The sequence below is a fragment of the Phalacrocorax carbo genome, chromosome 5, assembly GCF_963921805.1.
Source record: "Phalacrocorax carbo chromosome 5, bPhaCar2.1, whole genome shotgun sequence".
Classification (NCBI taxonomy): Eukaryota; Metazoa; Chordata; class Aves; order Suliformes; family Phalacrocoracidae; genus Phalacrocorax; species Phalacrocorax carbo.
In genome coordinates this window covers 23,434,517-23,461,930 of record NC_087517.1, presented here as the reverse complement: position 1 = coordinate 23,461,930, position 27,414 = coordinate 23,434,517, and the positions used below count along the sequence as shown (strand labels likewise).

The 27,414-nt window shown below is 41.2% G+C and overlaps 1 protein-coding gene across 3 annotated transcripts in view; it reads left to right on the top strand.

Moving 5' to 3' along the window:
• Nucleotides 1–8,552: 8,552 nt before the first annotated feature.
• TLK1 (tousled like kinase 1) overlaps nucleotides 8,553–27,414 on the top strand; it is a 72,423-nt gene continuing 53,561 nt past the window's right edge. The window contains exon 1 of one of the 3 annotated variants that reach the window (XM_064451576.1): nucleotides 8,553–8,679. Coding sequence is in view for 1 of the 3 variants with exons in the window: in XM_064451577.1 (XP_064307647.1) it covers nucleotides 9,219–9,369 (151 nt within the window). In the remaining 2 variants the exon portion in view is untranslated. Of the gene's footprint in view, nucleotides 8,680–8,932; nucleotides 9,370–9,810; nucleotides 9,830–27,414 lie in introns of those variants that run through there. The other 2 variants (XM_064451577.1, XM_064451575.1) reach the window with 2 other exon arrangements.

The window sequence follows — 27,414 nt, the reverse complement described above, 5'->3', positions numbered from 1 at the left end:
ACTTATCATTCTTGTTGATTTCATTTCAACTCCATCCAAATTGTTGAAATTGTTCTTGGAGTGCATTGCTCAAAATTGCACAGGATGCTCCAGCTGAGGCCTCAGCAGCACTGAAGATTGCAAAATAATTAAGTCCCACATCTCACATACTGCACACTTCCTAATACATCCAGGAATGTGAAATGCCTTTCTGGAACATCACCATGTTGTTGACTCATATTTAGTTTGAAATCCACTCAAACCCTCCTATCCTATTCTGCAGTCCTGTTGCCTTGTTAAAGCATCATCATATTATATTGATATATTCTGGTTGGTTTTTTTTTCATGAGCAGTACGCAGTTTCCCTCTATGTGGGTTTGTTGCCGTTATACTGTTTTTCACGTTATCTAGATAGAATTCTGATCTGTTTTCCTATGTGTTTGCAATCCCCTTCCAGATTTTTTGCAAATTTTTTTTGCAAACATTCATTCCCTGTTCTATTATCCAAGCAGTTCAATGAAGAATTGTATAGACTAGGACGGATGAGAAATCCCTGAAGGATGTTACTGCAGTGCCATCCTGCTTTGTCAGGAAACTGTTGATAAATACTGTTTGGGAGAAATATTTAACTACTTGTGTGTCAACTGCTACTTGATTTCAACTACACAGTTTTTGTATTGCATGCAAAATTAGAGAGGACCCAACTAAAAGTTCGGTTAAAGCATGGATATCACACATGCTCCTTTCTTATTCAGTAGGCCTGTTGCCCTTTCTAAGAAGGAAATTAGAGAGGTCTGACACAATGATGATCCATAGATTACATTTTAATGTCTTATTGCTTAACTGTTTAATATCATATCGTTATCTTCACGCCTATACACTAACTGCCTAATAACATATGATAGTGTTACTCAAAAATGGATGAAGTATTTATTAAACTCAGGTCAACTGATCTCTAATTCCCAAGACAGGCAGTATTTTCATCCTTTCTACTCTTCTAGGACCTCCATTGTCCTCAACAAATTCTCAAAAAAAAATCCACCTCAAACCACAAAAAAACCACCCCAGAACAAACAGAATTGTCATGCAGAGATTATTTCAGCTTCTTAAGTGCTCCAGGGTAATTTTTAGCACATTTTCCTATGGAAACACAGTTTATATGATCACATTGTATGACCAGTCAGACCATGCCACACCTTTTGAACTTGTTGCTCACTTACCAACCTAACTTGGCTGGGTAGTGGTGGTCTCAAAGGTACCACACTTCTACAGTTTTTGTAAAAATGAGCAGGTAAATAAAGAGTCCTCCATGGCAACAAGGAATTCAGTGTAAATGAAACCATGATATCAGGCATTGGAAAACTCACAGAATAACGTTATGAATATTCCAGCCATAAATTTAAGTCAGGGCTGATCCAAATAGGAGACACAAGGCTACAGGGAAGCAGGCTTTCTCCACTGCTTTCTGAACTACACTTTTAAGTCAGCAGGATTGGAAACTGGCATGTCTTAATATCACTTAACCCATTACCTCCCTTTTCTGGTCTGTGCTTCTTGGACTGTGTTAAAATTAATTGCATATCTGATGCTAAGATTTTTGTAGACACATTAGGCAAAACAGACCATGAATATTTTAGTCTTCTGTGTGTCACATTATCTGCTATCTTTCTTGTTAGATATTGGATTTGAACCTTCCTTTGTCTCCCTTACTTTGTGTGTGTGTGTGTGTAACCTTCTATTGCATTGTGTAACTAGGTCCTTTCCTAGTTCAAGTCATTTTGCCTCTTAGCCTTCCCAATTTGTTCCCTGTGTGAGCATGCTATTCTTTTAAACTAATTTTTAGTCATCTGTTCTTGTTTCCACTTTTTTGTGTGATTCCTTCTTGGTTTTTAGTTAATCAAATAGCTCCTTGCTGAAGCCTTGCTGCTCTCTTTCAGTGCTTTCTTTGCATCAGCATAGTCCGCTGTTGTGCTGCCTTTAACACACTTCTTTCAGTAACTGTCAGCTCTCCTGTGCTCCCATTTCCTTCTGAATTTCTTCCAAAAGATCTACCCACCCATTCATTCCCTAAGCCAGCTCAAATCTGCTTTTGGAAGCCCATTCTCTTTCTGCCACTCCATGCTTTCTTTGGCATCATTAATTTTATTGTTTTGGGATCAGTTTTGTATGTATACCTTTCACCTCTGTCTTATCTGTCTCTTATCTCCTCAATTGTCTGAAATCACAAGTAGTTGTTCTCGATACCCTTCAGGAATGTGCTGGGCAGCTTGTCTCCTGTATGACTATTTTCCAGGACTTTGTGTGTGTGTGCATGTTGAAGGGTGGTTGGTGAGAAGGAAAGGTTGTCCCAGATCTGCTGGCTATGGGGCTGTTATCTTTTTCTTGGAAGAATACAACATGTCTGGACAGAACTGGGGATAGGACACTGGACTAGGTGGGTGTCAGATCAGATGGAGCAAAGTAGCTCCCCTGTTCCCAGCACAGAGGGCATTGTGGAGCGAGGCAGCGCACCTGGAGCTGGAAGGGAACAGAGGTGGGGAATCTGTAAATTTTAATACTGTCATTTTAATATCTAATATTTCATCATCCATCAGGCTTTTTGTTGATTTTACTTGGCCAAAACATGAAGGCCTTATTCAACAGTTACAAAAAACCCAACAATCCTAAACTGATATGACTTTTGCCTGAAAAAAAGCATCAAGCCATGCCCCATTGCTATTAGAAACCATATACAGACATGGCTCTCTGCAAACACTGTCTGTCTCTAATGGCTTAAAATCAAAGGCAACAAAATAAGCTCCAGGCAAGACAGATACTTCAGGAAAGAAGATATAAGGTGTAAAGAGTGAGTCAGAAGTATGAAAGATGTGTGGAAAAGCATGAGCTTAAAAAAAGATGGAGAGGAAGCCTGACAGATAAAAGGGGCCTGTTTACCTGAGAGCAGCGTTATAAAAGGAAAAGTCTGAGTGTAGGAAAAAATTGCAGGGAATAGCAGACAAGTAGATTGCAAGGGACACAGGAAGAAAAGCAATAGAATAAAATGAAAACAGAGAGGGAAAAAGAAAGTGAATGTAGCATCCATCAGGATAGGGTTTTTCATTCTTTCACCAGGGAACATTTGAAACCAAATTACTTTTTATTAAAATGGCATACACAAGAAGGGATTGTAAAACTGTCCTTGATTCTGACTGGAATGTAGCTAATAACCTTAGTAGCTAGAGCTGGGAGACTGGAGTCGAGGGGAACATTTCTATGGTAAAAAAACTCCACTATTTAATTTTTGGTTTTGGTTTGACGGAAAGCTGCAGGCTTCTTATGATTATTTTTACTCCAAATCTCTAGCAGAGGTGGATCACTGGATCTGACTGATGGTGATGATATCAAAGGTATGATAAATGCAGTTTATGACAATTACATGGATGATAAAAATAGATCTGTGTTTACATGGTGTTTGTGTCTCTTTCTTGAATGTAGGCTTAATGTGATACCATTTTTTCATTTTGGCTTCTCTGCATCTTGATATACTGGTATATTCAGGGAAGATATTTTTACTGGTATATTATTTATGTATGGTTTTGTTACCTTGCAACTCAGAGTTGCTAGCAAGTGCCATATTAAAAAAATTATAAACCATGTAGTGCAGTATATGGCTCAGGGAGACAGCTCTAATTCAGTGAGCCTCAAAACTGATTTAATCAAGGTCTAAATAACTTTCTCCTATAAAAATATTATTGCTTTAAATCAGTTTAGAAAACTTTATCTGAACTTGAAAATTAATGTTAGTACAATTGCAACATTCCTATCTGCTCATAAATAGAAATGCTATGGGAGAATCAGGTGTAGAAGCTGTTACAATCTGAGATGCTGTTCTATCACAGCAATGCACTTGCTATCACAGTCACTTGGCATTTTACCTTGTACTCATGCCAAAACTGCATTTTGAATCTTCTGAGCTACAGGACACAGACTGGAAGATTCTAGTCATCATTCCAGCCCAGACTGGTCAGGAGCACATTGGCCTGCTACGGGGAGGGCCCATACATGTGCTCAGCTGCGTCAGGAGAAGGAAGGACAGAGTGTTTGAGCTGCAAACTGACAGCATCCACCAAGACAGAAAACAATATTTTCTCCTCCCAAGTTATGTTTTTGCAGCATACTACATTCCATCTAACCTAGAAATGTCATAAATACATCATTTTGATGATGAAATAATTTCGGCATTTTCTACTCGAGCTGCTGTACCAGTATGTCTGTTTAGTTACAAGAATATTTTTCTGCTACGACAGCTAAATCAGATTGGCTGCTGGTGTTGGCAGAGTTATAGGGTGTGTGTATGTCCTTCTATATATGGACTAGGTGAGTGCACGTGTACATATGTGTATACATATATCTATGTATAAAATTCATCTATATTGGCAAATATACTGTCAAATACATAGTGTGGCATACTGTAACAGCTTATGCTTTAAGAAAATACCGCTAGAGGTCTATTATCCAAAGTGCTAGCATGACAGGGAACTAAAAAAGAATTTGCAGCCTTCTTAACAAACAAAACCTCAGTTTCACTGGCATTGCAAATAATTGATGGGCTAAATCAAAGGATTTGAATATTGCTTAGAGAAGATAATTTCTTGTTTAAGAAAAGGATAGCAACAAGGCTGGGTTCCTCTACTGTCTGTCAAAGAAGGTAACTTGCTCCAAATCCAAGAAGATGGAAGAAGGCTACATATTAAATATTTCTGATTAAATATATGAAAAAGTAAAAAGAAGAGAAAGAATATACCTTTGTTGGGCATATTGTAGAACCAAAGGAAGCAAATGAAGGAAATAGATATCAAAAGCATCTGAAGTAAAGGTACTAATGATCTCTGATTCCTGATGTTTTCCTGATAGAAACTGATTTAAGTTTGGAAGCATATAATTCAATACTTTTCCAGGGATGTTGTCGTTTATTGTAATTCTGGAAACTCTTGACTTCCATTCCTAGAAGCACAAGCCTGCTAAATCAAGTTCCTCTTCTACCTCTACTTCTTCCGATTGTCCCATGAATTTGAGGCCTTTCTTCTAATTATTGACATAATTAAAAAATGGTCTTATTTAGAACCTATTTGGAAACACACGTTACTCATATAATCGGTTACCTGACCTGATCGGTCACTGCTCCCAGGTATTGCAGTATCTGCTGTCTGCATGAAACCTAAGCCAGCAAATATCAAATTGATTTTGGTGGGAAAAAGAGAGATAAGACATACCCAGTTTTTAAGAAGATGTATTTAATAGAGTACTTGTTTTTCATGAGGACACCAAAATGTATTTGGTGCCTATAAGCAGTGAGGGTGAAGGTCTCAGAACAGGGAAGAAACTATAATCTCTCTGCAATTGGTCACACAATCATAGCATATGCTTCCTCAGGAATATCTGGGATAAACTCTGGATTTTATCACACGTAATCTTTGAAATGATGTCTCTTTGTTCTGTAAAGGATGGATGTAAAAGTTTTGAAATTGACATTTGACCTGCACGCATGGTTATCTTTATAGATGCAATGCAGATGTCTCCAGGAATTCACTCCTGCTGTAACCTTCCTTATTTTTCTCTATGCAGCCCATCAATTGTTTTCTTTAAGCCCTTTCCTTTGCTATCTGCCAGTTAACTTTTCTTACTTTGCTGAAGATTTAGGAGTAGATTGTGAACTTACTGTGATAAGTTTCTTGCACAAATAATGCCAGTAGCAAAGTTGAATGCTCTCACAATTTTAATGTTTTTCAGGATTTTTGTTGCTTGGCTTTTTTATCTTTGGAATAATGAGATTTCATGATGCTTTTCTGTTTTTCAAGTGTCCTCGATTTGAAGGTTACTACTGTGATAAACCTTGCTAACTTCCATTTGACACAGTCTCATGAGAATCACAGCACACAGGCATTTCACTCTTCCCCATTCTGATCTGAATTTTGAGGTCCTCTTCCTTAGTGGTTAGCAAAACTAAATGAGCTTTCTTGGGTTTCGCCTGGAGTCAAGTTTTCCCTTGTAGGTAGGTTTGTGGCATCTTCTTCATTATTATGCAGTGCAATCCCACTGAAAGTGGATTTCCCTGTATCTACTACCTCAAGTTATGCCTGATGATGATGATGCTATGCAGTGTTTACATAGGAAACCTTGGTAGCAGACTACTCTGATCCTGAAAACTAGAAGGCAAAGAAAAAGATCTAATATTTATTGTATTTTTTTAAGAAGAATGAGTAATACTCATTCAGTACTATCTGAGTTGAATTTAGTTTTTAACATTTTGGGTGGGTGACACTGCTTACTGTGAGAGTTCGTGACTGTTCACCGCTGTGAGAGAGAGGTTATCCGTCTGGCCGCTGGACCATAAAGTTTTATTGCAAAATGAAGGCAGAGCGTTCAAGGAAAAGCATTCTGTACATTTATGAGGCTATGTAATAAGGGAAGTCTTTTAGAATATGTTTGGAAATTTCTAAAAGGTATTAATGAAGATGATGTTCTCTCCTGCTGTGATACGGTTAAACTGGTAACACTTAAGCAATGTGGCTTTACAAATAAACGGATACCTTAAAATCAGCATCAGCTCTAACAACAGTAAGAAAGTAGGTTTTCTATGATCTACAGAAGGCAAATATACCAGTCCCATGTGTTTTTAAAGTTATATAGATTGCCTCATCTGGAGATGATCTATATAATTCACACTCTGCTTTCAGTCTATATCAACAGCTCACAAAAACAAGAGACACGGCTCTGCTGTATTACGAAACGTAGACCCCAACCTGTATTTTGCAGCAAGTACCCATTTCTGCTGAAAAGCAGGCGCTGTGGTTAATGAGTGCTCCGGCGAGGAATCCTGCACTATGTGCCCACTCACTCCTGGTCCCTCAGTGAGGTGCCTTCTAACACATGACAAGATATTGCAAAGATCTGATTATTTTCATGGTGTTAGTTTATGACAGTTTAAAAGACATCTTGGTATTTTTATATTTACGCTGCATGTCTAATAGGAGAATTAATGAATGGGATCTTCCTCTCCATATCCTGTTCCCCTAGACGAAGCAACTAATGGTTTATTTAAACATAACCACATATCAGTGGAGTGACTTGTAGGCAACAGTTTGTAAGCAAAAGTGGCAGAAAGAATGCTTGTTTATGTATGTTTTTGTAAGGGTAGCAGAAGTTTGTGCTTAATAGTGGATGCAAGTAAGTATAAACAAAGAGTGAATTTCTTTAACTCACTGCTTCTTACTTTGCAGATTTTTAAAATCAGCTTGCTGCAGTAGGATATACTTATCAGGAAATGAGGTGCATATTCACCTATGCTATTGTATGGATTGTGGGATTATGAGTATGTTCTGTTTTTAACCTTGCAAGAAGCTTCCATGTTAGCTGCTGAATATTAATATTGCAGTCAGAGTGAACTAGCACTGTTTTACTTCACACCTAAGTAGTAGCAATTTCCTGGTGTAATTTGCTTAGGTAATGCCTCAGAAGTCTTCTCTAGGATCAAGTCCTTAAGAACATGTTAAGTCTTGGTTGAAGTATCAGATCACTTCTCTCTGCCAAAAAAATGTATAGCTGTTACTAAATAGATGTCCTGGAATAGACTTATTTAGCAAGTAAACATACTAATTTTTACTTCAAGTTAATACCGAATTTCTATGAAACTTGTAGCTATGCTGTGTACTTGTGGGAAGGGAAGATCTTCAGTAATTTGACAGATGCCACTTTAAGAGACAGAATTGGCAATATCTGGGTTGTGCACAAATCTGCAACCCAACATTAGTAATCTATTCCTGCCCTTCTCAAATAGAGGGGAAAGTAGGTTAGTAGATGGCCAGGATGTCTCTGCACAGTGACCACAAAATGAGCGCCATGCCTGGCTAATTAATATACTTCTCTATATACGCAGAATACAATATATCTGCAAACCATGATATTTTTTAAGTACTCAAAGTCATTGCTGTACCTAAGTTGCACTCATAAATTAAAAGGCTTTGTTCCAGAACTGACTTTGCCAGGTATCTCACATTCTCAGGGGAGACTATGTTAGTTCTAGTGAAAGAAAAACTGAAAATTGGGTTTAAATTCCACTATGTCTGCACTTCAGTCTAACTCAAGGCGGAGAGGTACGTTTTGAAAGATGCACAGGTCATGGCTGGTGCCCAGCTGGGAGCTCAGCCTGCTGGGTGAGGCAGGTGAGAGGTGGCGGGGCCTGGCACATGGCTCCCACCCGAGTTCCAGCTCATCTGCTGGGAGCCGCTGCTTTGCAGCGAGGCAGGTTACAGCCGGCGAGAAACACCGTCTCCCTCAGGACAACGGCTTCTCGCGGCTCCCCCCGAGTCTCGACCGCCACGCCGTCCTGCTCGGGAAAAGAACAAACACTTGAAATGCGGCCGACCCCTGCCAGCCCCTGGAGGAAGAGCTGCAAAAACACCGTTCCCTGAGACGGTGCTGGCAAGCGCCCCGCTCGGCCCCGCTGTTCCTGCCCGTACTTACGGCAGCGACGCATACGGGCTCCGCTCCCGCCCCCCGCCACCACACCACGGTCATGGTGGCGGGGCGCAGGGGAAGGCGCGGCGGCTCCGTCGCGGGCGGACCGGGCCGCCTAGGAGACCTGCACGGAGCGAGGCGCCGCGGCCTCGGGGGAGCCACCTCCGGCCCCGCCGCGGCGGCCGGCGGAGCGCTGCACAGAAGGTGCGCGCTGTGGCGGGGAGGGAGGTTCCCGCCGCGGGCCGGCCGGCCGGCCGTGCGCGGGGATGGGGGGGGGGGGGGTGGGTCAGGCTGCGGGCCGGGCGGCGGGGACGCAGGGCAGGTGCGTGCGCGGGGGCCGCCGCTCCCCGCCCGCCGCCCCTGGGCGGCTACGGCTCGGCTGGGCGCCGGCGGAGCGCGGCGCTCGCTCGACTCGCGATCGTGTTTGCGCATGACCCCTCCCCGCCTGCGCCCTCCCCTCCCCTCCCCGGCGGCGGCGGCGGCGGCGGCGGGGAAGGTTAGCCTCAGACACAGGCGGCTGCTCGGCGGCGGCGACGCAGTGCAGAGGTGCGGGCAGGTTGCGCTGGCCCCGCGCCCCGTCTCTCCCGCGCCCCGCCTGCCTCCGGAGCCCGCTCCCCGCCGGCGGCCTCCCCGCGCCGGTGTCGGGCCGGCCCCCCGGCCATGAGCGCGGCGTTGGGTGTCCCCCCGCCGCGCCGCCTCCCCCGCCGCCCCCGGCGGCTGCCGGGCTCCAGGAAAGTAGCTTGATGAGTGTCCAAAGTAGCAGTGGAAGTTTGGAGGGGCCGCCATCTTGGTCCCGGCTCTCCACGTCCCCACCGAGCCTGCAGGGCTGCTCCGCGGCGGCGACGGCGGCCTCCCAGCTCCACGGCGCGCCGCCCGGCAAGCCGCCCAAGGAAGGTAACCAGCGCGCCGCGGGGCTGCGCGGGGGGCCCGGCCCTCGGGGAGGGGCCGCTGGCAGCCGCCGCCGGAGGCCGGTCCCGGGCTGGCGGGGAACGGCGGCGGGAGAGGCCGGTGCCCCCGGAGGCGGCGGTGCCGGGTCAGCGCCGGGGCCCGGCGGCGGCGAGGGGAGCCTCGGGCGCCGGGCAAGCGCGGCCCCGCCGCCCCCGCCCGCGCCTCCCGCCGCCACTCCTCAGCGCGGTGGCGCCGCGTTGTTCACCCCCTGCCGCCGGGCCGCGGAGGGGGATCGGCCGCGCTCCTTGCGCTCCCGGGCCGGCCGCCTGCCGCCGCTCACTTCTTCTCCCGCGGCGGCGCTCCGAAACCGGTTCCCCTCCGCCGGCGGCAAAGTAAAAGTGCTGCGCCGGAGGATGCGGCCGTTGTTGCTGGATGGAGGGAGTCGGGCACTTTTGGCATCATGGAGGTGGGGAGGAGAGAGGGGCCGACACCGGAGGGCTCGTCCCCGTGGGGATGGCGCCCTCGGGGGCGGCCGGTTTTACGGCCAGAAGTGACAGGGCGCTTTACGGCCACCACGGAATGACTGCAACTTTCTCCTGTCCTCCATCACGCCTTAGATGATAATATTTTTCTCCTCCCTCCCCTGCTCCTCCCCTCTTGTGTTACACCGACAGCGACAGCAGGGTGTTGTGGGTGTTTGCAGGGAATATCTGTATGAAGGTTATGAGCAAACAAGTCCCTTCGCTATTCCCTTTCGGGTATTGTCTGGTTTTCCTTCTTGCGTTGAAATGTATTGCCACAAGATGTAGCAGTTATACAGCTAGTGAATTGCTTGGTGCTTTTAGCTAAAATAACTACTTGCTGAACGCCGGTTAGTGGCGGAGGAGAACTTTTAAACATGGATACTTGCATACCGAGCAGTTGTATAATTTTACTTGATTTGCCCCAGTTTAATGAAGACCGTGTAGCGTTTCTTGTAGCGTCTGCAAAACGTCATTGCCCAAGCCGGAAACTTGCTAACTTAAAATAGAAATAATAGTGAAAATGGGGAGTCTTTTGTTTTTCAGGTCTTCCTGTAGCTGCTTGCTTGCTTTTCTGTTGTTTCTTTTTTTTTTTTTTTCTTTCCTGGTTGATAAGCAATGTAAGGACTTGGTAACAGGGATTAGACATCCTGAAAATGTATAACGCAGTCCGTGTTTCTCCATTTTCCATGCCAGTAGTTGTCAGACTTGTATCACTCTGTGTCACTTTTGCACATGCTCCTGCAGGTAGATTGACATGAAATGCTCTAGAAAATACCTGGAAAGGAATTATGGTATATGTTAAAGATGCTGAGTAAAGTGGCAGGCATTTTGTGCTCGTCTGCTCTGGGAAACTGAAGCTGTCAGAAAAACAACAACCAAATATGTAATTTAAGTTTATTAAGAGTAGGTTTCTTCAGTGTTGCAACACTTGTTATGAATATGGGTGCATGTAATATTCATGTAGAATGTATATGTGGGGTATTTTTGGATGTATTTCAGATACCTTGCACACAAGCCTGAAATGATTATTGCAGCACAACTTATATATCTATTTTATAGAAAAAATGGTGTTCTTTGGGTACTTCTATTTAGACAAGGAAGAACATATTTGTGAAATTAATTTTTAATGTGATGATGAGCCTTTTTAGTTTTTTCTTTCTTACTACTCATGCTGTTGGATTTTTCCAGGTACTGTAATTTGCATCCTCTAATACAGATTCAGGGATTACTGAGTAATCAAAACCCTGGTGTTTGCTTGGTACTCTAATGTACTGTATTTGTGCGGTGTTCCTGCGTCGTGATAATTGTGCATCCTCACTAGGTAATTCTGTTGGAAAATCAGCATAAGTTGCCAGCCATGCTTGGGTTTGTATTTTGTGTTCTTGCTCATGGGATGCTATTGGCACACCTTACTTTATGCGCATACATTTTACAGTGAAGTATCTTCTGTGAAAGCAATAGGCTCTGAACTATAAACATGTCAGTATGTTCATAGCCATTGGCCTATGTACATGAAGGAACGATGTCAGCTCAAACTGATAAGTGTGCAATATTTGCGGTGCGATGTATTTATAGGAGTTTGTGCTCTCATGGATTCTGAACTTGTGATACCTTGTGATGTCAATGGGTTGCGAGCTTTGGAGTAGAGCACGAGGCTGGTGGCCCATACTGGATGAGAGCTGCATTGCTGTTGATGCCTGTCCTGGTTTTGAGTGGGTAATATTTCCAGATACGGCGCATTGGGCACTTGGGCTGAGCTTGTGGTCTTGCCTGGCCTTCTCATTTGTGGATTCCAGTCCCTTTGGTTGGCTTCCGTGACAGCGATGGCCATGTTGCCTTTGGATGCGTGGGCCTTCGCTGAGCCCACCACATGTGCTGTGGTTTATCCGACCTTACCTGTGATTCACAGTGAAAGTTTGGCATAAGCCCACATCTGTCACATGGGCTCTTCAAGGTTCTGATTTTTAAGAACAGAACCCCCCAGCACCCTGGTTTAGGTAGTCCTAAAAATATTCTCTGAAGCTCTAATAGGGAGACAGCAGGGAGTTATATATGCTCTGGCATATATAACTATCGCATAAAGTTATTATTTTAAAAATGATGCCTTGTCAGTATCAAAAAGGGACTACTTGGGAAATACAGGTGAAATTAGAGAAAACAATCTTTTTTGAAACACACTACAACATTACAGGAACTTTTTTTATTGGTTGTTATCTTCTTTACCTTGGCTTACAAGGCTATCATGGCTTAGCTGTATAGATTTGAATTTATGTTTTAAGGTTTTGAAATAAAAGGGCCGGGATGGGCTTGAATACAGTTGCATCTCTACACTTTTATTGTACCAGAACTGTCTCTTGTTTGCATTTCAGTATAGCTTGTAAAAGTCTGTAGTTCTGTCAATTGTTTTAGATGCCAATAACTTATGTGTGGGATATGTGGTCACTTATTCAAAAGCCCTGCAGTAGATGCCATCAGGAATTTGGGAGGACTGTTATGCAGTGTTACTTTACATACAGAATGCGGTTGTGTGGCTAACTCCTGTGCCATGGCTCCATAATTGCAATCACAAAACTTCATGTTTGAAGTTTCTTGACTTCTGACTGCTTTATGTGTGTAACTAAAAAGACCAAAGCGCATAGCTGGAAAGTGCTGTTTTCTAAATGGGGGATGTTCAGGCCATTGCTGACTAGGCAGAGAGACAGAAGAGATTTTGGGAGATACATATGAGCATCTTGGAGTAGCTCCTGTTTTGAGGTTGGGGCGGTGCCGCAGTGTCTAGTAGTCACACATGATGCTTTACAAGTTATTTTTTGTGTGTGCTGTTGGCTTTGAACAGTTTACTAAAAGCAAAACAGAAGGCCAAGAAGAACTTTGAATTCCCACGACAGGAATGTGAATTTCAGTTTTCAAATTTGAGTCCAAGTTAACGTATGATGACAAAATGGTAAACTCATCACATGTATTTGACACTCTTTGAAGAACTAACATTACAGATTTAGCAAATTTTGTTGGTGACTTTTAAATTTGTTAAATATGTATTGTTTGTATTTATTGTTACCTAAAATGTGGTGGTAGCTGTCCATCTGAGCTTAAAGGTACAGTTTATTTCCTCCTTAAGTTTCCAGCCTAGAAAATGTTTCTAGGTGCCATGTTGTGTCACATGTGCTACATACAGTATATTAGTCCATGAACGTGAAAGCTACCTGATCTTATTAACACTTCCAGGGTTGGTTTTTTCTGTTGTGTGCTTGTAGTGTAAAAACTCAGCTGCTTTATTTGCTTAACCAGTAAGTTCTCAGTAGGTTTGTGGGGTTTTTTTAACCATTCAGCTGTCAACTGAGAATTTTATGGATTTGTCCAGTTTAAGTGGGAACAGAGAAGAAAGGGAGCACTTTGCATTTAAAGATGATGGTATATTTTTTAATTAGGATGAGCATAGCAATCATAAAAGATTATTTAGGCTGGCAGTAGCATGAGCAGGTGTTGTGTAAGGCTTTATGTTGTTCCACTGATATGCACAGATTCTAGCTTGTGATATTACTGCTGGTTTTGTTGCAGATGTGGCTCTCACAGTGAGGTGATGTTTACGCCAAATTCTTAGATTTTATAGTAAGCCCAAATGAGAAGTGGGAAAAGGTGACCTTTATATATATATAAAAAATACATATTTATATATATAGAAAAAAATATATATATGGGCTCTTGTTTGAATCTGGTTTTCTAAAGGCAAGTGCTGCAGAGAATAAAGCAAATTAGTACTTGGCTAATAGTTTTCTTTTAATTCTGTTCTAACTTGCCTAGAATGGAATTTCCCATTAACCTATTCCATTTTAAATGGAGAGAGAATCAATATCTTTAAGGACAGGATGTATTTATTTATTATTATCTCCATTCAGATAAAAAGCTTGTTATGTATTTTTTTTCTTGTTTGCTTTTTCTTTCAGCAAGTAAATTTTTTTTCTTCAGCAAGCTGAAGTAAACTTGTTTATTAGTAATAACTCTGGTCTGCAATTACTCTTGACATTTCTTTGAATTTTCTTAGAGCCTGGTAATCCTAAATGATTGCAAAACACTGTTGGGACTCCTGGGAAAGGCTACTGTATATATGCGCATCAGGGTCAAAGTTAGGTCTACAGAATGTTGCTACCTGAAGAATGGAGATTACAGAAATGTGACAGACTTAAACAATACTTTATATCAAGAACGCAGGAAGCATAAGGTTGTGTTTTGAAGTTGTACTTGCTCCCAATCCAGATTACTCCCATACTAAATTTCTTGCCCCTGTGCTGAGTTTTTTAATGCAATAAAATGTTGACGTTAGTGAATTGTATTTATGTGGTAGAGTATTTCCTGAACTGTAGCTCCCCTAAAACATAAAAGCACACAAGTAGAGCAAAGAAAAGCTTTGTCTTATGTGGAAGTTCTTTCCATTTGCCTTGGTGTGTTTCAGTTGTAAAAGAGGAAAAGGGAAATTTGGTTTGCCAAATTGCTCTGACTGAAGGTGAAGGTATGTGGAGGAGAAGAGTAGTCAGGGCTTCTGTTGAGAATGCCGGTCTCCAGTTGGGATCGCTGGGGAGTGGTTAAATAGAAGCTGGCCACCATAATATAACCCTGTATCTCAGGTGGGCTTGCAAGTGGGAAACTTCTAACGGTTGCTGAAGATAACAAGGGACAAGTACAGCACTTTATGTTCAGTACTGAAGGATTGAGTTTGGTAGCAGGAGAGAAGGATTAGTGGCATCAGAAGGTATTTTGGATCCTACATTTCCCTTCATCTTGACTCCATCCCTATTGAGGTGTTCTGTTTGGGATAGAAACTAAGGTTCTGCTTCCTTCCGAAGCACCTTCTCTCTGGCGGTCTTGCTCCTTTCTTTCGTTCCTAAGCAGATCGCCAGGATACGCCAGCAGAAAAATCCTGGCAACCAGCCTTTCCCTGGGGAGGATGCGGTAGGTGGTGGGAACATGAATGCTTGTAAGCTTTAACCGACCTCAGTCAAACTTAGTCCCAGAAGAGGGGAGCAGAAGGGCTTAGGTGTGGTTAGACATGCTGAAGATTGACAGGGCAGGGCTGGGGCTGTGCGAGTCTTCGGGAATGGGTCCATGCTGGAGGGATTGACTGAAATCACAGTGATTATATTACTAATTTTAATCATGACTTAAATCAGCAAGCAGGAAATCCTGATTAAATAATTGTTTTTAATTTTATTTTGCATTTGTGCTTAATTATTTTTCCTAAAGAAAAGTTGATTCTAATTGGTCTAATTTGATCATCCCTCTTGCTAGGCAGGCGGGTATGCATCTATGTGCATTTATTTAAGTAGTTATGCAGCTTAGATTCTTAATGTTTAAGAAACATAATTCCCCATGCTTTAGACAGCTTTTAGCTAACTTTATTAGCCAAATTGTGCTAGATACATAAGAAGAAACAAATACATCCAAATATGTTTTGCATTTAAACCAGATTAAGTATACTTGTCTGTAGTTTGTGAAATGAACCAGTTATTTCTGGTCACCGTGCCTTGTAAGATTCAGAGTTAATAGATAAATCCAGTCACCATTTCTTCTTGTTCATCATTTGACAAATAAAGCCAGGCTTTCCTGCTTTCTCAGTTGTTGATTGCTCCTTTGGCAGTTCTGAGTGAACCAACTGTTGAAGTGGTTGAGCAGATGAAAATGGCAGAAACAGTTGCTGGCGAAAGCTGGTCAAGCACTTCAGAGCTCCAATTTGGGCGTCTCAATCACAGCTTCCAGCGATGTAATGGTTTGGCTGCCAGTAGAGCATTAAAGTTTATATGGTTTGAATGTATTTTTCCCTTGTATGTATTTAATAGATCATAAACTCTAAACCTCACCATAGATTCTTATCGCTCCAAGTTTAGCTTAAACATTTAACACTGAGGCATATTTTGAAAATATACAAATAAGAAAAATTATCCACCCTGTGCTAAAAAGACCTTTTTAGCTTTAGCTGGTGAGGCTCTGAGGCTGACAAGTGTCCTCCAAGGATTTAGAAGGAAAGCTTGGGGTTGTTGGATGATTACACAACTGTGACGGGAATCTGGTTGCTTTGGAATGGGAAACTTAATTTACTGGAGCTTTTACGTGAAACTGAATGTCACAGAGAAGGTCCATATTCCCTGGGACCGCCTCCACTTGCTGAGAGGTGGCAGCAGGAGCATTAAGCAATGTATCTTGCCTCATCATATCTGCACAGTTTTAAGTGGGCGGAAACTTAAAGGCTGCGGTGCTTTCTCTGTAACGTCCTTAAGAACAAAGCACTCAGCGCTTCAGATTTTGAGATGAGGGTGGTGGTAAGAAACTCCAGAGTGCCTTTTGCAGGAAATGAAGCCAGACCATAATTACTTGGAGATTGGCAAGTACTGGATTCCCTTCCTTTGGACTTCTAATACAGCTATACTTGTAAGAGAAAATGAATTAAAATATTGTTTTTGAGATATAATAATGGGAAATCTTGATGCTTTTAGAAAAATCCATTGTATGATGTCACATACACCCAACCTTTTAGATATTTAATTTTATGACTGTACTTTGAGATCAAAGCATATAGATGCTTCAAGCCCTATGCCCTGCAGCTGTAGCTTCTGGTGGAGGGCAAATTCTTACTTTTTTTGCTAAGTAGTAAAACCTCTGAACTATATGTGTAACGGCAACAAATTGGGAAGTAACGCTAAATATACAAATAAATATTTAAGTTGCTTTTCATAGCTCCTGTAAGTCTGAAAGAATAAAATTCAGATCCTGGTCTTCACTTAGTGGGTCTCTGATGCCCTTGGGATCACACAGCTTTAATAGCAGAGGTGTTCCCCCTTTCTCTTCTCCACCACTGAACTCTTGGACCTTTTGATTCTGTGGAGACAAACTCAGATGAAGCTACAAGTAGGATTTCTAATACTTTTCTTTCACTTCTGTGGCTTAGGCTAATCAGGCGTGTACACTGCATGGCTGCATTTGTTAAGTATCGTTTTTCCTAGTTAATGCTGTGTTCTTATAAGTTCCAGTTTTGACCTAAATTTTGCAGCTGTAGTTCAGCCAATGACTTTCTTTTTTTTTGGGGTGCCCTAATACCCTCTTTCTAGCTATTTTGGTCCTCAGGGAGGTTGCGGTCTTTGCTATTTCTTCGCTTAATCCTAGTAAAAGTAATAAGAGAAGTAGTGTCTAGTGTCCTTTAAGTTTTATTTCCATTACAAAGCGCAATGGAAAATAAACCCCACACATTATGAATAATATTCTCTACAACATCAGTAGAAACATGTATTTTAAAATTACTATATACAGAATTATAATTTAAAATATATTTGTTTAGACAGGATAAATTTTTTTTGGTTGACACTCGTGACTTGCAGCAAGCTTTAAATTCTTCTAAGTGATATTATAAAGACTGTATTTGCACATACAAGATTGTAGTGAAACTACTTCTCTTAAACATGTTGGTTTTATGATGAAAAATAGAGTAACTTTGAAATAGCTTTGGTTTTTTATCATTTACAAATATTATGTTAGTTTATGTAGGAAAATATTTTGCAGGTATTATGCTGGAGGTCTTAATTTAATGGCAAATTCTTTTCGTCTTGATGGGTAATGGTCTGTTCTTAACCGTTCTGTTACATCTTTTAATACAACTTCTGTTAAAAGTTTTGAAATTTCTCAAAGTAAAAGTCCCTTGTTATTGCTAAGGTATATCCAGGAAAGTGTCCTGCCTCCCTTTTCCAGCTCTTTTCCCCCCTGCTATATTCTGTTTGCCAGCCAGGTGAGAACTTACACTGAAGAAGAGTGGTGTGATTATCTACACCAAGTGATTTATTTTTGTTTTAGTTGTGGTAGTGGTGATCATAGATTATTAAGAATAGGTTTATTGGTATTAGTCACTAGGGGTTTTGTTTGGGTTTTGTTTCTTTTTTAAGTCAGTTATTCCTTGAGCTGGCTGTTGTTTGGGAGTGGTTGCTGTCTTTGATACATGTTTTAGAAACTTTTTGATTATTAGTGTTGAATTTTAGTTTCAGTAGTTTTATTTACAGTACGGAACCATGGTAAAAGGCTTTCTTTCAAGTTTTCTACAAACTTTGAAAAAAGTGGAGTAATTCTTGTTATAGTACCTTTGTATTTACTATTAAGAAGAGCCCTTATGATGAGTGGGATTTTTATATTTTAAAGTTACTATAGGAGGCAACAGAGTAATTCCTGAAGATGCAAGCTTAGAGGTTTTAGATGAGATACAAAAAGCACTTTTTGCTGTGATGTTATTCCTTCAGTATGTGATTGCTTTTCATGAAGGTCATTGACTATTTAATTTGCCTCTACTTATATAACCAGATGGCATATTACTTCTTTCTAATTAAATAGTATTATTAAATGATTGTGATACTAATAATGCCTATGAGGGGTAACACCAGTATTCAAACTATCAAAGCCAAATGTCGTGGTCTTTGCTTCCTTGTTAGATGGTATTTTGTATTCTGCATCCATAGGTTTGTTGTTTTCTTATTTTTTTTTTCAGTCCCTTGCTTGATACATGCTGTCACATCCAGAACATCCAAGTGGTTAGTATTAAGAGGCAATTTTATATATCGTGCCTGTACATACATTTATATATACACACAAAATGTGTGTGTGAAGTCTTGATGAGCTGTCTGTTTAGTCACCAGGAATACTAATGTTGTTGTTAGGACCTCCCATCCCCCATAGCAGTCTCATAAACAAGGTAAGCTTACACAAAAACTTCAGCTGCTTTTTAGTAAAAATGTTCCAAAATCCTGTTGTCTCTTATTATATACTTCTTAAACATGTTTCGTTTTTCAAATATGTAATTTTGCTAAACCTGCTGATGAGTGTTGCAGATGATACAAAATTTGGCTGCTATATTAGTTGTGCTAGTTTTGCCGTACCATGAGTTTTAGCTTTTTATATTGATGTTTGCATTTAAACAGAGACAGAAGCATGTGGAGTTCACAAAAAAGCAGAGTCTGGTTGTTGTTAGATTATGTATTAATATTGTATTTCTTGTATTTTTCTCCCTATTTGTTATACTTGCAACCTATATCATAATTTGGGAATGAAATATTGAAGCTATGACAACAAAATAATTTCCAGTAAATGACCTTAATAGTGACATATATTCCTCCCCGCCCGTGTCGTGTGATTGAAAGTTGACCTGATTTGTTCTCCTGGCTAAATCTCAACATGCTGTTCTCTCTGAGCCTTTCACTTGTTTTTCTCTTTTGGAGAAGTGCAAACAACAGGCACCAATTTCTGCCAGTGTCTGACACTACCTTCCTGCTGTTTTCTGTAAATCTTTTTTTCTTCAAGTTTGTTCACAGAAAAAAAAAGAGAGAGAACCTGCTATTCTTACTTTTTTTGTTGTTCTCATGGCTTTGAAATCCCATCTTTCTAAGGGAAGTGAGCTATGAGGCAGCAGTACCACTGACTGTCAGAAGTTGCAGAAGTTGGCGGTGTGCCACCATCTCTATGGCTCTCCAGATGAGGTGTGTGCTCTCTTCTAGACCGGGTCCCTTGGCCTTCCACTGCTGGTCTCCCTCCCTTACTGGTGCTGGGCCACAGAGGTGACCTCCAGTCTCGTCCTGGTCCTCTGCTTTCCCTGTGCTTCTCTAAACTGTCATTTTCCTCCTCAAATCACAGTCTCCCTGGTCAGCTTTCATTTGTGCGCGTTGTTGATTTTGCTGGAGGGAGGGTAGTCTTTGCTAAAGGGAGCCGGTCAATGTGGTAGAAGGAGGAACCTTCTGGATGTTCAAGTGTCGACTATCTACGCTGAATTGGAGGTGCACTGGGTGACATGGTTTTGCAAGGATGCAGCCAGGAGTCTCTCCTCTCATGTCCTGTGGCACGGAACGGTGTGGGAGCTCTCCTGCTGTAGAGCCAGCAGCAATGGTGAGTGCTTCATGCAGTTAGGAGTTGCAACCTTAGGCGCCTGTGTCTAGAAAGACTGGAGAGGAATGTTGGCTTATCTTGGGTGTCAAAATTCTGTCTGAGTACCAGCTACCACCTGAGTAGACGTGAAATCCAGTTTTAAGGTTGTTGTGGATAAAGGTCCAAATGAGGGATTTTTGAGAAATAACAGATTTTGTTAGTATTTTTTCAGTCTTTAATAATGGAAATTCCGCATGGTTTTTAGGTTTAAGTCAAGACACATCATTACAATTGCTTTTTGTTACATTCATTGAGTCATTGAATCTATTGGGTTTGCTGTGTGAATGATCCAAAGACACTGAGCGGAAGAGTTTATTTCTTGCAAAATAAGACATTTTTAGTACGAGTTCTCTCATTTGGTAAATAATCATGTTAGCATGTAGTACTCACAGAACAATATTTTGTTATGTGAGAACAGTAAATGAAAATAGTGAATTAGTGATTCAGGTAACCCTCAATATAGGTAGTATGACTTACCTGTTAGGGATCTCAAGGGGTTTCATTAGAGACTAAACTGATTTTTTTTCTAACAGTTATACCAAAACCTGCATGGTGTGCTCAGTTATTGGTGTTTGCATTTGCCACCTTATATTTGGAAGTATTCCTCGGTGTAGACTTTATCACGTGTGTGTATTAACTCTGGCAGTGTGGTATCTGCAGCCACCCTGGCTGCCACCTCTGGGGGCGTGTAGTGTGTGCCCACTGGCCACAGGCAGGGCAAGGAGGGCGGCCTCCAACTTGGCTATTTTTTTTTTCTCCTTGGGAACTGCTGTTGATGAAACTTTCCTGATGTGTTTTTATTCAGTTGCTTTTACCAGTTCTTAAATTTCAGTTGTCTTTTTGTCACCGAGATAGCCCGCTAAAGCAGCGGGCCGGGGGAGGGAGTGTGGCCTGCGTGACAGCTACCCCCGCGCATCTGGAGACTCCTCAGGGTTTTAGCCTTGTCTGACTGTACAGGCCTTGTCTCATTTGGACTGTCCCGCCTTTTCTAACTGATGGAGGTAAGCCTGGCTCAGTTCTGGATCCTCTCTAAGTCTATCATAGATTGTTGATAGATTTATTCAGTTTTAAAAAAATCTTCTGAGTGATTAGCTTGGTGTCTAGTTACCCCCAAAGTCATGAGTGTGGAGGCAGTTGTGGTAAATGTACGCCAGGTGAAATGCATCCTCATTTGTCAACTGTTGGTAAGGTATACTGCTGCCTCCCAGTAGCACTGGCTGTTCTGTCTCTGTCAAGTTGTCTGTAGGAATTATGCAGGCTCCAGGAAGCATGCTACAGCCATCCGAGGAATTTTAGGGTCCTCCCCTACCTCTGGTGTGAGCCATTTTAAGAAGTTCTGCATTGTCTCCTGTCAGTTGGGGAACAGAACTTGTATCACACTTGTTTTTGCTTAAATTATGGCTGCAGCGGCCCACAGAAGGCAGTGTAGCGTCCTTATCCTTTAACTAGGAAGAAATGTGGTTAATTTTGTAGGACAAGTGCTATGCAGCTGAGTGTTCAGGTGCTTCTACATGGTGGATGATGTTAAGTGCACATTAGTATTTTTTCTGGTCTCTCGAAATATGTTTTGACTATATACCTGAAAATTTTTTTTTAAATTTGCAATATCAAAGACTTATAACTCTGCCCTTTCCTAATTTCTGTTTGCCCTCAGGGCTTTAACTGCATTTATGTTATGAAATTTTATTTGCGTGATCACAGACTTTGTTCAGTTATGTCTGTTCTTCTCTCACCCTGCAAGGTAGGCAGTTCTCGGGAAGGGACTGTGTTGAAAGGAATGAGAATCTCTTCTTTCTGTCGTCTAAAACGTGAATGAAAGTGATAGTATAGCAGAAAAGAAAGCTGGTTTAAAATTAGGCGATGGGCGCTGTATAGAAGAAATGGCTGTAATGCAGATTTCTTTAATGATAATGCTGAGCAACACTGAAACCAAATTTTTGACAGATGATTACATAGGATGTTTCTTTGTGAACTGGGTGGGTGCTGAATTTTTAAAAATGTTCAGCACACAAAGTTGCAACTAAATTTAATGTATACTGTTGGTATCAACAGGCTTTGAAGCTGTGTTCAAAATATTTTTTCTCCTTAGCCTTAAACTTGATTTTCACTCATTCATGTGTGCTTTCATACAAATCTCACTTTTTCCCTATCTGTAGAATGGGAGCAATGCTGCATGGTCCTAGGAAAATGTAGGTGTAGTCATTAACATGTCAGCTTTGTGTGTGTGTAATATATCTATTTAGAGCCATATTCTGAGAGGCTCCTCCCGATGAGGGACTTTGAGGAAATGAGTTTCTTCCCCTATTCTGGGAAGCTTGGATTGTCTTGTCAGTTCAGAGGCTGCTGGTAGAGTGAATAAATAAATAAATAAAACAAACAAAACACCAAACACACAAACAACAAAAAAACCCCATAACCACAAAAACCTAAGGAACAATATCTAGTTGCCTGATTCTTTGAGCACCACCTCGCTTCTAGACAGTGTGCTTACAAGAGAAGCATAGTGAGCTGACTCACAGCTAGCACGGCTGTACTCAGCACAGGGAGCAAGGTCCCCATTGCGTGAAAACACCATAGTGTGGTGTTTTCTCATGAAGCTTGTGATTCTGCAGTATAAATCACTTAATATAAATATTTTTTTTGTTTCAATTTTTAGTATTTTCTATGCTGTGTGTGCCGTACAGGTATTTTGAAAGGAGGAAATTGGCAATGTTGTTTGATGTTAATACCTTTTTTCTTAAAAGGGTGTAGTTCAAAAACCAACATGGTTCATGAGCCTTGTGATTACAGTTAGAGGTAAATTTACTGTCCCAGTTTAATCTTACAGTTGTAATAAGCTTTTTTGTGTGATTGATGTTAAACTGTGGCCTCCTATTAAGTATATGGAAGTTGAAGCTCTAATGGATCACAATGTTATAAGTGAAATAGATTAATATATTTGGAAAGACTTAGGATTATTTTTTGTTTAATTTCTTGTTTGTAGTGTGTTCCTCGCCATGTAATGGTGAGAACAATATAGGTTAAGAATTATACACTGCAATTGGCAGTTCGTTATATCCTCTGTGCTCCAGGGAGCAGAGCACTTGCCTCAGCCTTGAGGGTCAGTGGGCTGTCTGCACTGGGTGGATTTTGATGATCATGAGGGCAGAAATGGCAGTAGGAGCTACAGAAGTAAGGAGATTAGGAAGTTCAGGGAATTAACAACAGAAACACACTCCTATTGACACAAATACAGCTTTCAAATATCAAATGACTGGTAGTGTAACTCAAAAAAATAAGACAAATTTATTCTGTGAAGTTGTTGGGGGTTATTGGACTACCTTTCTACCCTAACTTCCAGACAAATTTATTTGGGGAAAAGGTGCACAATTTATTTTTTCCCTCGTGGTTTACTTTTTCTGAGGAGTGAGGGCGAGAACCAAAAAGACTGTGGAAAGGGGCATTGCTTGCTCTCTTCCTGCTTAGTAAGTGACCTCTGCTTTTAACTTCCTTTTCACTCCTTCCTTAGATAGCAGAAACTACTGTTTATTTTTGATAGGTGCAAAAGCCCTGTGCCATTTTAAATTCTTGCAGAACAGCCATTTCGTGGACTCAAGTGTTTAGAGCTCCTGGTTTGTTTCCTTATAACTGAATGCAGCAAATGAAATTTGCTGTACTTGCTGGTATTTCTCTAGGTAGATGTTTCTTCTTCAGGACTGCTCCAGGCTTTTAATCCTTTTCAGCATGGAAATAGAGGGATGGGGAATCGTGAGCTTTTATTCAGAGTGTGAAGCACTTTTTGAGAGTATCACAAAACTGGTGTTATCTTATGATCTGTTAGTCTGCACCACTAACAAGTGACCCATGAACTTGAAGTGTGCTGCTTCTGCCTGCTCACTGCCTCTTCCCCAAGGGGACAGGGAGCATCTGGTTTTGCAGCAAATGAAGCTGAAATGGGCAAATTCTGCTTCTCTTTCTGTTTGGATACCTTTTACAGAGCTGCCTGGAAGCAACAGTAATTGCTGCAGATTCCTCCACACAGAGATGAAAAGGGAGCTGGTAAAGATAGGCAGGCAGCACGTCACCTGCACGTGTGCAGCCCAGGCTGATTAGTTTTTATCTCTCTTGACATAATGTGTTCAAGGCAGATGTCTGCTACCTAGGAAGACAGTCTTTTAGTGTTCCTGCCACAGATATCTTGCATAACGTTGGCCAAGATGTTAGGTGCTTTCTGTGAAATAGAAATAGGCTTTTCCTACTTTATAGGGGGATTGTAAGCATAAACTTCCTGTCTGTGTATTGTATATTTGTTCATCTGTCATAGTAGTAGTACAGTTTAATACAGCAACACTGATACTGCCCTATGGGACACTAACAAGGACTTTTTACTTTTGAATGACTGAGGATCTCTAGTAGACTAAAGCAACCAAAAGGGGTGCCATCTTATTTCCTTCTAATCTTTCTTCTAACTTGGTAGAATACAAACATAAAACAATGCATTTAGTGTAGTTTTTCCTTAACCAGAACATTGTTCTTAACTCTGAAGAAAGAAAAGTTACTGCTTTTGACCTTACAGCTGTGTAATGAATCTTTCCATTCCAGGAGAAAGCTGCATGGATCCTCGGTGTGATTGTTTAAGGCTTTATGGTGGACTTTAGAGAGGTTAGTGTCACATTTATGCAGGCACAGACTATAGTGATCAGAGATGACAAGAAGCATCAGGAGGATGTATTAGTTGGCTACCCAGTTGCTGCCAAAACAAAAGTTGTCTTGAACAAAACTTTATTAAAAGCATTTTAAATGAGTGCTTTGTATCGCGGATTATTCCGTCACTGTAGCAGATGTTCAAATCAGATGCTGTCATTAAAAGAGTTTTACTGAAGATACATTTGTTTTTCACTATACATTTGCTCTAAATGGACTACATGCTTAAAGCAGTACTTTAGACAGGAAGAGTCAACCAGTCAATAAACCTGCTCTCAGGTACCACTGTCTTCAGCTGTGAAGAGTGCAAAATGGTCAGTGAAGACCATGTTAACAAACCTGCTTGTTTCTTTGAAACATTCTGGCACTCTGGCTCTGCCAGTTTGCTATTAAATGGTAGAAGTTGGTGTTGAAAAGCCACCAAAATCCTTCTGCCAAATCAGAACCTGCTCTTTGATCGCTCTTGGCAGTTCAGAATAATCACAACTGCAAGTGAGTAATCCAGGTTTTTAAAAAAAGCAGGAAAATGTGACACTTGGGGTTACATAGAGACAAGTTTCAAAGCAATGGATACCATTCCTTGTAATGAAGATATTCAGGATATCATACATGTAGCTTGTATATGTTCACGGTGTTGACATCTGCATACATGGTATTGTAGCCAACAACTCAGGAAATCTGTTTTTATTATTTAAACTCTAAATTGTACGAGTTCAGAATAAGTCGTCTTAAGTAGGATACGACACTTCCAAAAGGGTTATTATTCACTGATTCTACTTTTCTGTGGAGTATTTTTTGTAGTGGATTTTCTGTTAGAGTGACATAGGCGGGCTCTCATGATGGGGAAAGATCTTGCAGGTTTGGATTTTGTGATAGGAAGTACACTCTGATACCTAACTCAATATTGCTTTTCAGAGCCTAGAAGGGATTACTGGACATGGAGAGGAATTTTGCATGTTGGAAGGTCTTCCTCCAAGTGGACTGTTCTGCTCTATGGGCATGGCAGATGTTTCTGTACTACGCCCATTAACTGATGTGTTGAATTCAGTTTTTGTCTAACGAAGGTGTGTGGGAGCAGAGGACAAAACACGGTGATACCAGTCTTCAAAATACAGTCTCCTTACTGCTGGTGAGGGGTGGCAATCCTAAGATAAAAAGCTTTCAAGATACTAGTAACAAAATGTATGTTCTTTCAGTTGTTCTTTTTCCCTTCATTTGTTGCACAAAACATTATTCAACAGACTCAGGAAGGACCTTGTTGTGGTTCTGTTGCTCATAGCATTATTTGCTATGCTAATGCTTCCTGTACATGGTGCATGTGGAGTTCTATTAGAAGTTTTGGAAATGGATAGGTAGGTGTAATGTTGAATGTTCTATGCTATATCTTATCTTCTCTTTATTAATTATTCTATACTTGCCAACTCCTATCATTAATATGGGAAAAACCACTGCAAAAATAATGACATAGTAATTTCTGGGGCAAGATGGGAAAAACTGGATTTGTGAAAAATTCCTTCAGGAGAGGGTAGCATAAAGAAAAGTCTGGCCAAAACCCTACCTGTTACAAGGATTCACATGCCAAATAAAACTAAATGTTGACTCTCTTCTGTGTAATGAACAGGATTGGAATGAGACACAGCATGCCATGGAATGAAACACATTGTTTCAATGAATATTGCAAAAAGCTTCAGTAGCTTTCAGACCCATCAGCACCATTAATTGTTAGGCAGACTTCAGTCTTGAAAGCTGCCATAGACATGTACATTATCACTTTGCAGGTTTGGGATATAATTTTTAAAGGTGCTCAATCAGCTGGGTTTCTTCTTTCTTTTAAAATCTTTCTACTGCCTATATTAGCACTTATCTTTCATAGGTGCTGTGCTGCACCTCAGACAGGTTGTGCTTATACCTGTGCAATAGGTTGGATGTCTGTGATGTTGAAGGAAAGTACGATTACTTTTATGCAATAGGTAGGGAAAATGATGTAGCTCAGAAATAAGAGCTGTTGGTTGCTTCAGGAGACCAGTGCCTCGCTCTTGAGCTGTGTGTGGCTTTCAGGCAATTCAGTTGTACTTCCAAGGGGTAGGACTGGTAGAGGGACTCATCAGAAACAAGGCATCACTGGCTTGCCTTGGACATAGTTGCATGCCTGGTTCAGCCCCAATTACAATAGAACAGACCCTTGGGGAGTTATTGTTCTCTCTGCTATATGAATCACTCCCTGAGCTCTGAACGAGCCATTCTGAGTTCCCATCCTTGTGGCATATACCCACACGCATGAGTGTATGTTGTAGGTTCGTGGCCAAATAAAGGCATTGGTAAGCAACTTGCAAATTCATCTCTGTCTCTACTGCCCACAGCCATCTGACGAGACACATACTGGCCAAGGGATCCTTAGAATAGGGTGCCTAGCTGAAAGGCAGGGAGAATTAAACATTCTTAAATTGTTACCTGCAAATGTCTCCTAGCTGATCTGGAGTTGGCCTGAGTAGTTGATTCATAATTCTTTCTTCAAGGTGTTACCAGAGGTTTCCTCAGGAACATATTTCTCTGTAATTCACTTTTCCTTTCCAGGTTGTTGGCCAGACAATTGAAATCCAAAAACTGGCAGCATAGAGATGAAGTCTAAAGATCATTATCATTTTTTTAGCATTAAAGAATTGATTTCTTTCGTAGAATGGTTTGCAGAAAATTACTTATCTATCCAGCAGCCAAAGTTTTCTTTGTTTTAGATCAAGTTTCTGGACTGTTGAACTATTGGGAAAAGTGAAATAAACAACCCTCAAACTGCATTTTTAAAAAGTGAGCTATGGTCATTTGAAAAAAACTTCAAAAAAGGCTTCCAAAATGAAATGGTCTGCATTTTGGGGAGAGGATGGACACAGAGAATATTTTCCTGTTT